The following is a 9247-nucleotide window of genomic DNA, read 5'->3' as shown; positions in this document are numbered from 1 at the left end:
TGTACTGAGGCCATTGTTAACTCTACGAGTCATGTATTGAGGGTTTGTTAACTCTTCGGGTACTCCGTACCCATGTGTGGAATACACCAGGTGTAAACCCGTGTAACCCCGTTACATTTTGCGTACGTGTTTAACGCTACCAGTGAAGACCAAAAGGTTTCTCGAGTTCTCAGTGATTGGGATTCTCAGGCTCGACCGTTTGTACCGGACTTCTCCAGTTTTGATTCTACAACAAAAGCGGACGCTCAAACTCTGTGTCGATTTCTTTTCCAAGCGAGCGTTAGTACAAAGGATCCGAACAAAATCCTTGATACTCCAGTTAACGGCAGTGTTGCTACAGCATTTACCTGAAGTATTTGAGCGGTATCCGTCATGTTTATATGTTCGTCGCGTGAGGGAGTGTCTGAAGGCTCTTGGGGTTTCAACCGTGCGTGTGCTGTCATGGAGCTCTGTGTTGCAAATGTCAGTTTCTGATGTGGAGGAAAAATCAACAGTTTCTGATGTGGAGATGCAATTAGTCAATCACCAGAATTGCGTTATTGCCGAACTAGTTTCTTTGAACCAGGACCTCGTCAAGCGAGTAAGTGAGCTGGAAAATCGTCTGGTGCTTCCAAGTGGTCATAGCTCTGTTGTCACACGCAAACTGCCAAACGCGTCGGATGTGCCGAACACAGAAATGGAATCGAAAGCAGTAGTTTTGAAGAAGAAATCGTGTGGAACCAATGCTCTTTCGAAGTCTCCTGCAGCAATTTGGTACGAATGGTACGCCAAAACACCTCGGCTTTGGGATGTATCTTCTAATCGCCAAAAGAAGTCAGCGTACAAGCAGATCACCAACTACATGAAGCTGTTCTTGCCCGAAGGGTTTGCTCTTGACCCATCAACGCCATCGTATTGTGACGAAGTGATGCGTGCTGGAATGCAGGTGGAGCGTTGTCTGTTTGAATTCTTCGGCGATCACGGAATTAAAAGCAGAAATGGATCATCAGTCTTGAAGCAACTTCGGAAACTTCACCGAGAAGGCAAACTCGAGCTACTCATCAAGGCGTATGTAGCGCGGGTCAACACTGGCAAGATCTCCGACCCAGCCCCTAATCACGTGTAAAATGCTTTCGCTCATGTGCAGATCTCCTCCCAACCAACTCGACCAATATCCTGAATAACTCGACTAAGATCCAGAATAACTCAACCAAGATCCAGAATATCTCGACCAAGATCAAGATTAACTCAACGAAGATCCAGAATAACTCGGTCTGGTCGGCTTAATGCAGATCCAGACTTAGAATAACGCGACCAGGTCGACTTAATGTTTAAAAAGATGCCACCAAGATTTGGAATAACTCGAACAGATTTTGTTAAGTATCCCCTTTAACAAATAACAGTTATAAACATAACTAAGAGAGTGGATACCAACCCTCACTCGTCAAATTCCTCCCCCTGTGAACTTCCCAGCTATGCCGAAACGAACCGCTCACCAGGTGCCGGTAGCGAAAAAAATGGCCAAGCTACGAACCTGGCAGAAGCACCCGGAATGGACGGTGAAAGATGCTGTCCAAAACCTCAACGTCAAGAAAGGCACACTCATCGGATGGCGCAACCAGTACTCTGATCCCCAACTCAAACACATTCGCGTGCCTCCGGATGTAGGCAATCGCATCCGCGAGAAGGGCGGTGGACGCAAGCACAGAACGACTTCCTACGAATTCGACGTGCTGAGTTTCTACGACAATTGTGCTCGTGAAGGCGAGATTCCCAGCCACGCATCAATTTTATCCTACTGCCAAAATATCCCTGAGTTCGCTTTAAAAAAGGATAAAAGCCAGCATTCGTGGGTGAGGGAATTTATTAAGCGGTATAAAACTCACCACTCTTCTAAAACAAACTCGAACTCAGCGTCTAATTACAAGGTCTGTCAAGCAGAAGATGCAGAAAGTGATAATGATCCCATCCCCGTTAGTCCGACGAATGACACTTTCACCTCCGACATCATGACTCAAAACACTACAGTAAGTGACGAGCGTAAAACGCCTGGTAACCTGGAATACGCCACAGCCGACAAGCAGGATATTTTTCATCCACATGATATCGACTCTACAATTAGCTTTAACTGCTCTACCCCATCTTCAGGCCAACCCGAAAGTGGAAATGAGGATAGCAGCAATGACGTGCGTGCAGCAAGTGAAAGTGATGATAGCAACAATGACGTGAGCGCAGCAAGTGAAAGTTCCGAAGCGTGGTGTAGTAACACTGACTCTGAGACTGTTCACTCTAAGATGATCTTACGATCTGGCAAGTGCAAAGGCTGTACGACGAACTCAATCGTATTTACCTACGAGGTACATCACTATGAAAATGGTGAAACATCTAGAAAGTTCGTGATGGCTACAGACCTGCATTCTCTATTACCGTGTAAGCAACTCACAGCTGGAGTTATGGATTTTTTATCTACCGCTTCATGGGTGCTGCGGTGGGAGCCGTGTTCACGTTTGGATGTCCAATATTTCACGGTATCGAAGTCGCGGTGGTCGCGCAAAAAGGGAGCAATATCGCCCTTGATATGATGCGCAACTTCAACTGGAATGTGTATCCTTACCTTCTCCTACCGGTCGTGAAAAATAACCACATTAGCCTCCTCATCTGTGAGCACTAGATGACGACGAACGCTATTATCTACCACATTGATTCTCTCGGTTGCACTGATGGCGGTCACAAGGCAAAATAACTCTTTGAAGCAATGCAGTGGTTTCTCGAAAAAGTAAGCCAGAAGTCCCGCACTGATGTCCCGTTGTATTCTTACAAGACAGCGCCGTTACAGAGCAATAGCTATGACTGTGGGGTGATTACCCTTCACTATTTAGACAAAATTCGCCGCTATCTGATGCAGCACAAGCCAATATATCTACTGCATGATATTGAGAAACAATGTTCTGGCTTTGGGTCAGCAAAAGCCGAGCGTGCTAGAGTGAGAATGCGTACCAAGCTTCAGCAGGAAATTGCAAAGCCGATTAAGTTGGATTGAAGACCTAGTTAGCATGAGCATAACTTCCGTTCAACAATAGATAATACGTTAGATGCGTACATAATTCCTATCAATGCCACCTCGTCAATTAGTGTGCAACATTGCCATCTTCTTGGTCGGAAATTCTCGTGACGCTACATCCGTGCTTTCACAGGGCACAAAGAACAAAAAATTAGGCTTAGAAGGGCAACATTTACAAAAAAAAGTGAAGGGGTTCCCCCTACTTTGCTTATTCTCGCCGCGAATGCAAAACAATATATCAGTCTTCTAATGACTGATTTCTCCATCCTGTAGCTCTCTCATATGTAATAAACCACGCCATAATGTTAGAAGCAGCCTCCAAGGTGAACAATGACCGTTGACGTACATTGGGGTTTGCGTTGTACTTGTTACTTCCCGCTGCGATTGTAGAGCGGTGTCGACGCCTCTACCGATGGGTTACACTTCATTGTAACCCTCTGCGAGATAACGAGCTGCGCTATATTGTTAGAAGCCGCCTTGGACGTAAATTATTTGCGTAGCCGTACCTTTGATTCTATCTGCACCGCAATTTAATAGTGAGGGCTCTTCAGACGATTCGAGACGGACTCCCTAAACATTATATCCCTTCAATATAGATTTGATCGTTTATGTGTCGGTAGGTCGGCGTCTGTCGGCACCGTGACGCTATGGTAGTGGTGAAGAATGTCGCTTTGCAACAATTCTGGTACATCACGAGGTCGCCATCTTTGCCAGATTGTTTGGACGGAGGACAGGAGAAGGGAAGGCCGGCCTCGTCGGTCTCGAAATCTTCTGCGATCTTGGCACAGGTTTTAGCTTCCGTCGTTGTCGGATCCTGCACACCCCCTCGCAAATACATCTTAAGGTCCTCATCCCACTTCTCCTCACCTTGAGCTCGAGCAATTCGATCCGTTGGTACTCGCTGTACAACAACTTCCTGTAGCACTTCTGGCCTGTGTCGCCGGTGCGATCTCATGACGGCTGTAATCTTAATCACCGTCTGGTCAGATTGAGGGACCAATAACTCTGGCAAGTGGCTGAGCGTTATCAAATCATACCGGTTGGCTTCTGTCATGATCACGGAACCTTCACCTTTTTGCAGTGCCGCACTTGCTAGACTGTCAGCGCTCTGGTTCCAGTCCCTCTTCACATGGAGAAATTCATGTTCTGGCCAAGATCGCAACTGATCCATTGCTTTCTGCCGGGGCAATTTCAGACTCGGCGACTTACATTCAATCTTTCCACTCATCTGCCGAACCACCAGGTTCGAGTCGCCACAGTTAACAAGTCGTCCCCTGTCCAGGTCAGACACGAGCATGAAACCGAGTTGTAGACCGTGGTACTCTGCCTTATTGACGGTAATATTGACCTTGTGCTCGGGCGATGCCGAGACCTCAGTCCATTCAGGTTAGCTCTACACGATCGCACTGTATGCACCTCCGCTTCGGCACGCGGGGTGACGCTAGCTTAGATCGCTCTCAAGATCTCATCCTCGCCCTTGGTACACTTGACAATCTCTAGCGTCCAACTCGACAGAAGAGCAGCCCAGTTTCCTAATCGCCCTAGTAGAACCGACGATGCAACAGCCAACCCAATGTTGAATGTCGAGTCAACACTTTGATTGACCTTGTCTGTACCAAACATCTAGGATCCTTAGAAGCGCCAACACCTCTTTATCCATGATCCCGTAATTGACCTCTCTCGGCTTAAGCGTTCGGTTTGCAAAGGTCACAGGTTGGTACGTGCCATCCTGTTCCTACATCAAAGCTGCTGAGATCGTCCACTTGCTGGCGTACACTACCACGACGGGCTGTTTGTTGGAAGCGAAGTGCCGAAGAATAGGCGCAGCGGCGATCCTGACCTTCAGCGTTTCGAAAGCCTTGACTGATCTGGTCCATTTGCCATCTTCTTCAGGTCTATTATCGTTCCCAGCTACGGTCTCGATCTTGGACCTCTGGGCGATCTCATAGAAATCCGCTTCCCGAAGCTCATACAGTATCGAAGCATAGACCGTTAAATCTTCGATGGTAAAAATCCTTTTGATGCTAATTTACGTAATTGAATTCTAGAAATTTTAAATAAACGATAAACACTTTTAGAACGTCCTGTTAAAACACATAAAAATTTTATTCTAGTATTTGATGAATTTTGATGGAAAAAACATTTTTGTTTAAAACGACTGTAGTAATTCAAACTACCCAAAAAGACTGCATCGATCTCAGCGTGGTTGGGAAGGGCAGTTTGGTTAGAACCGACAGATCCTTCGGTTTGGCTTCAAGTCCGTCTGCGGAAACACAATGGCCAAGAAAGTCGACCTTACGCCATCCCCAGACGCTCTTCGCCACGCTAATGGACAACTTCCACACGCCGTATACGTCCAGAAGCTTGTCTGCCATCTCACACAGTCCCGCCGCCACAAGGGTGTCATCAATATAAGATCGACGTCTAAGAACGGAAGACTTTATACCCTGATCGGGTTCTCCAGTTTCGAATACGTCAGTCTTGTTGGCACGATATTGGTTATTCATGATCTTGACGAAGCCGTATAGCGCGTTATCTAGCAATCACTGGTAGATCTGAAGAGCATTCTTGAGGCTAAACGGCGTACGGTTCCACTCGAATAATCCAAAAGGCGTGATGAACGCTGAGATCGCTCGGGCTCGATCTAACATCGAAGCAACCCAAAAGCTGCTGGCTATGTCCAGCGAGCAGTACCAGATAGCCTTGTCGAGATCATCGAGCATATCATTAATCAGGAGCATCGGGTACATCATTAACCGTGTTTGGCTGTTCACTAGTCAATTGTCGATGCAGAGTCTGATGTCCACGCCGTTCTTCTGATGATAACAACTATGGGTTACGCCCAGGGCGAGGTGGAGTAGCTGATGGTCTTGGCGGACAACAGTCCCTTGATCACCAGGAACAGCTTCTCGCGGAGCTGTGGGGCGAGTATTCGGGCACGGGCTTGGTGTTTCTCACATCTATGTCGCAGACGACGCCTGCCGCAGCTGGTGGTAAGGCGTTATCCTTTCCGATCTGAAGATGGTGACGTCGCCAGATGATTCGCCTCAATTTGTCGATTGCCTCTGTTGTGTTGTAATCTGAATCTCTTACTTGGATATCCTCGTTCTTCGCTTCCTCCGTCGGTTCAGCGAGGTCTGGGAAGGACTGCCATGTTATCGTCAACGTCTTCTGCATAGAAGTCGCCCCCTTCGCTGATACACATTCCTCGTCCCCAAGTTCGTGCGGTGCTGATATTGCGTCCAACACGTGGCCACCTTCGGTGCCGTCTGCTTGTTTAAGCTCTTCCGAGCGACTGTGTTTGTGTTGACTCTGCTCCACGATCTTGATTACGAGTCCAATATGTCTCTGGCTCCATCCGACGATCTCGCCCAATGCCCGAGTCTGTACGTCGATCTTGCACAACACACGTCCGTCGATCTTGTTCAAAACTTGTCGCTGTACGTCGATCTTGATTACGAATCTGATTCGGGCCTGTCTCAGTGAGTCGATCATGCGTTTCTGTTGGACTGTCGTACCCCGCAGAAAATTTTTGATCACGGGATGGGGCGGACTTATCCTGCGTGTCTGCCACCCGGTCGATGAACTGCATATTGCGTCGGCCGGCTTCGACGGTGTTCCTTCTAATGGTTTCTTTACTGTTCTCAGCCGCCTTGTCGCTCAATCCTACATTCGTACGGTGATCTTGAGTTTTTGTCACACCGTCGAACCCCGCTGAACATTCTTGATTGTTGGACGGGGCACTGATCGCTTGCGTTTCTTCAACTGAGCGGTGACCAACTCCCGCATTCCTTCGTTTGGCTTCCACGTCGTTCCTTGGGTTGGTTTCGTCAGTGTTCTTTGCTGCCTTGTCGCACCGTAACCGCGGAACAGTACTGCCCATACCAGGCCGTAGATTTTGCGACTCGGGTGAGATCGCCTCAATCTAGGTGAAATCGCTGTTGGTCTGGGCAGGATACTTGTCGGTGTGGTGTACGACGGTCACTCTACGGCGGGTCCTGGTAGCTCCACCACCTCGGGCACGTCGTCGATCACGTCAGCCGCAGCTTGGTAAGCTAGATTTTGCCACTCTGAGCGTCTCGACCCGACCAGGACGTATCCCGGTAAGCGTGGTACCCGACCTTCCGCTAACCACAGTCCAACTCGTCATGCTCTTGGAGCCATATCACACGGTCACTAACAATGGTGATCTTCAGGTAGCACTTCTTGCCCGAACCAAGCACGACGGTAGGGACCCAGCGGTTGCCTCGCGTAACCCACGGCTTCATGAGATCGCAAGATCGCTGGCGTAGCGGGATCTCAGTTGATCGCCAAGGGCCAATCCTGCGGCTTTTATAGGGATCTTGATCTACATCAACACCGAACTAACCCGATGGATGCAGTTGGCACCCGTGTCCGTGCGGCACCAGTGGAGCACGATGAGAGCTATATAGACGAACCTACCGAGCAACACACTTTCCTATCCAGTGGAATTGCACGCAAGAGCGCCATTGACGACCTTATTGTTACGCCGGCGCTGACGAATTCGCGCCATTATCTTCTATCATTCCATTTGATAATGGCGCGAAATTGTCAGCACTTTTTTTTTTATTGATTTAGGCACCATGACAATCCGTGTCGTGGTTGAAGTAGATCAATTGTAATTTACAGGATGCATTGCTTGAGCATGTCTGGCACGGCTCAGCCTATCACCGGCATCACAATCAATTTTCCAAGATGTGGTCCTAATAATAGCCAATAAAAATATTTGTCAAATCCAACGTAGTATCATAGTACCGTAATGCCCCTTTGGCAAGAATTTTTTTAAAAATTTCATCCCCCTTCCACTATTTAAAAAGGGCAGCTTAGCGGCGAGTATCGTGACCTTATGAATGGGGGCAAAATGCTCCCTTTCATCTCGTTTTTAACGACTTGAGTTGTATAGTTTACTTTATCAAAGTGATAATCCCGTGTTCACGAAAGGGTTAACGCAAATACCGTATGACAGGAGTCCAGTATGTTCAAGTCAGATATACTCAGTTGTCCCTACCAACTTGGTAGAGCTAGCTATTGTTTTCAAATTCCCTTCGGTTTCCTTTGACATCGCCGTGGTCCGGATCGTGAATGTCGATGCAATCTGCACGCCCATGCAGTAGGTACAATTTGGGTACGCAAGAAAGCCGCAATATCCGCACGACCCAGCGCTTTCGCTCGCCTACGAGCCTCAACAAGACAACCTTCATTCGAGTATCGACATAACTCTTTCAGCACTTGCAGCTCTCCCGCCGCCACCACATCCAGTAGCGTACTATTCAGCGGTGTACACTGTCGTCGTCCAAGAAACCCCACAATCTCCGCATGCCCACTCAGCGCCGCTTTGGTCATAGCAAAGGACGCCCTTGCAATGACTCGATGTTGCTCTGCATCAGTTCGGTCATGAATGAACGAAAACAAATACCTCACAACGTCGATATGACCATGTGCTGCGGCTTGATCCAAGGCCCGTGAACTACAACCTTCCCTCCTATTCTCGAGGAGAAAACTCAATACATTGGTATGCCCCGCACACGCGGCATCATCTGCTGTAGTGCACGAGAATCCGCGAAACCCGTGGTCATGTAGCCATGTTATCTTCTGTAGTTCCCCGTTATAAGCTGCGAGTCGTAGAGCCCAAGCGGATACTTGCTGCTTCATGGCCGAGTCGTGTAATAGTAGCCAGTCCATAATCTTTACTCCTTTCGTGTAACCCACTGCAATGTCCATCAAATCCACTTCGAACTCGTATGAGTTCATATCCAAATTTTGTTCGAGCCATTGCAGCATGCTCAGCTTGTCGAATCTCACGGCACAACGTATCACACCGTAAAATTCCGTCTCTGGGTTGCGATAACTCGACGAATAGCTGTTCACTAACTTCAAAAGAGCTGCTAAAACGACGAAATCGTCGCAAATGACTGCGAGTTGGGGTAATAATCCACGAGATGAGGGATATCGTCCCTCCAGACGGGGTTTGTACCGTTGAGCACGCGCAAACTTGGCAACCACAAGCGGCAGCCCGTCCATGAACGACGTCACGTGCTCGAACAACGGTCGGCTCGTTAGAACCAGCACCGATGCGTTCGTACTGCGCCGAGAACGCGATTCCTCACAGTTCTCCATTTTCGAGTAAAATTGAAATTGGCAAATCGGAGCATGTTCATTTCCATATGGGACATTTCGATTTCTATA

General features: G+C 48.1%; 5 protein-coding genes across 5 annotated transcripts; 2 read left to right on the top strand and 3 right to left on the bottom strand.

The window, feature by feature from the left end:
• Positions 1-460: 460 nt before the first annotated feature.
• On the top strand, positions 461-1105 carry PPTG_08447 (hypothetical protein; the record flags this gene model as incomplete). Its single annotated transcript, XM_008902531.1, has 1 exon — positions 461-1105. The coding sequence occupies one exon, from the start codon at positions 461-463 to the stop codon at positions 1103-1105; it is 645 nt and encodes a 214-aa protein (XP_008900779.1).
• Positions 1106-1496: 391 nt separating this feature from the next.
• PPTG_08446 (hypothetical protein) lies at positions 1497-2413 on the top strand (the record flags this gene model as incomplete). The annotated part of the gene is made up of 2 exons (XM_008902530.1): positions 1497-2336; positions 2369-2413. 2 exons carry the CDS (start codon positions 1497-1499, stop codon positions 2411-2413), a joined length of 885 nt encoding a protein of 294 aa, XP_008900778.1.
• Positions 2414-3617: 1204 nt separating this feature from the next.
• PPTG_08445 (hypothetical protein) lies at positions 3618-4337 on the bottom strand (the record flags this gene model as incomplete). The annotated part of the gene is made up of 1 exon (XM_008902529.1): positions 3618-4337. One exon carries the CDS (start codon positions 4335-4337, stop codon positions 3618-3620), a length of 720 nt encoding a protein of 239 aa, XP_008900777.1.
• A 1595-nt stretch (positions 4338-5932) lies between these two features.
• Positions 5933-6535, bottom strand: PPTG_22248 (hypothetical protein; the record flags this gene model as incomplete). Its single annotated transcript, XM_008902829.1, has 1 exon — positions 5933-6535. One exon carries the CDS (start codon positions 6533-6535, stop codon positions 5933-5935), a length of 603 nt encoding a protein of 200 aa, XP_008901077.1.
• A 1353-nt stretch (positions 6536-7888) lies between these two features.
• On the bottom strand, positions 7889-9191 carry PPTG_08444 (hypothetical protein). Its single transcript, XM_008902528.1, has one exon. It carries the CDS (start codon positions 9176-9178, stop codon positions 8096-8098), a length of 1083 nt encoding a protein of 360 aa, XP_008900776.1. The 5' UTR covers positions 9179-9191; the 3' UTR covers positions 7889-8095.
• Positions 9192-9247: the final 56 nt, after the last annotated feature.

This window comes from Phytophthora parasitica, assembly GCF_000247585.1.
Source record: "Phytophthora parasitica INRA-310 unplaced genomic scaffold supercont2.14, whole genome shotgun sequence".
In the NCBI taxonomy this organism is placed as follows: domain Eukaryota; phylum Oomycota; class Peronosporomycetes; order Peronosporales; family Peronosporaceae; genus Phytophthora; species Phytophthora nicotianae.
The sequence above is the reverse complement of the archived record's forward strand: the minus strand, read 5'-3'. Positions and strand labels throughout refer to the sequence as shown.

Coding starts and splice junctions, on each gene's coding strand:
- PPTG_08444 (XM_008902528.1), bottom strand. CDS start 9,178: ATGGAGAACTGTGAGGAATCGCGTTCTCGGCGCAGTACGAACGCATCG.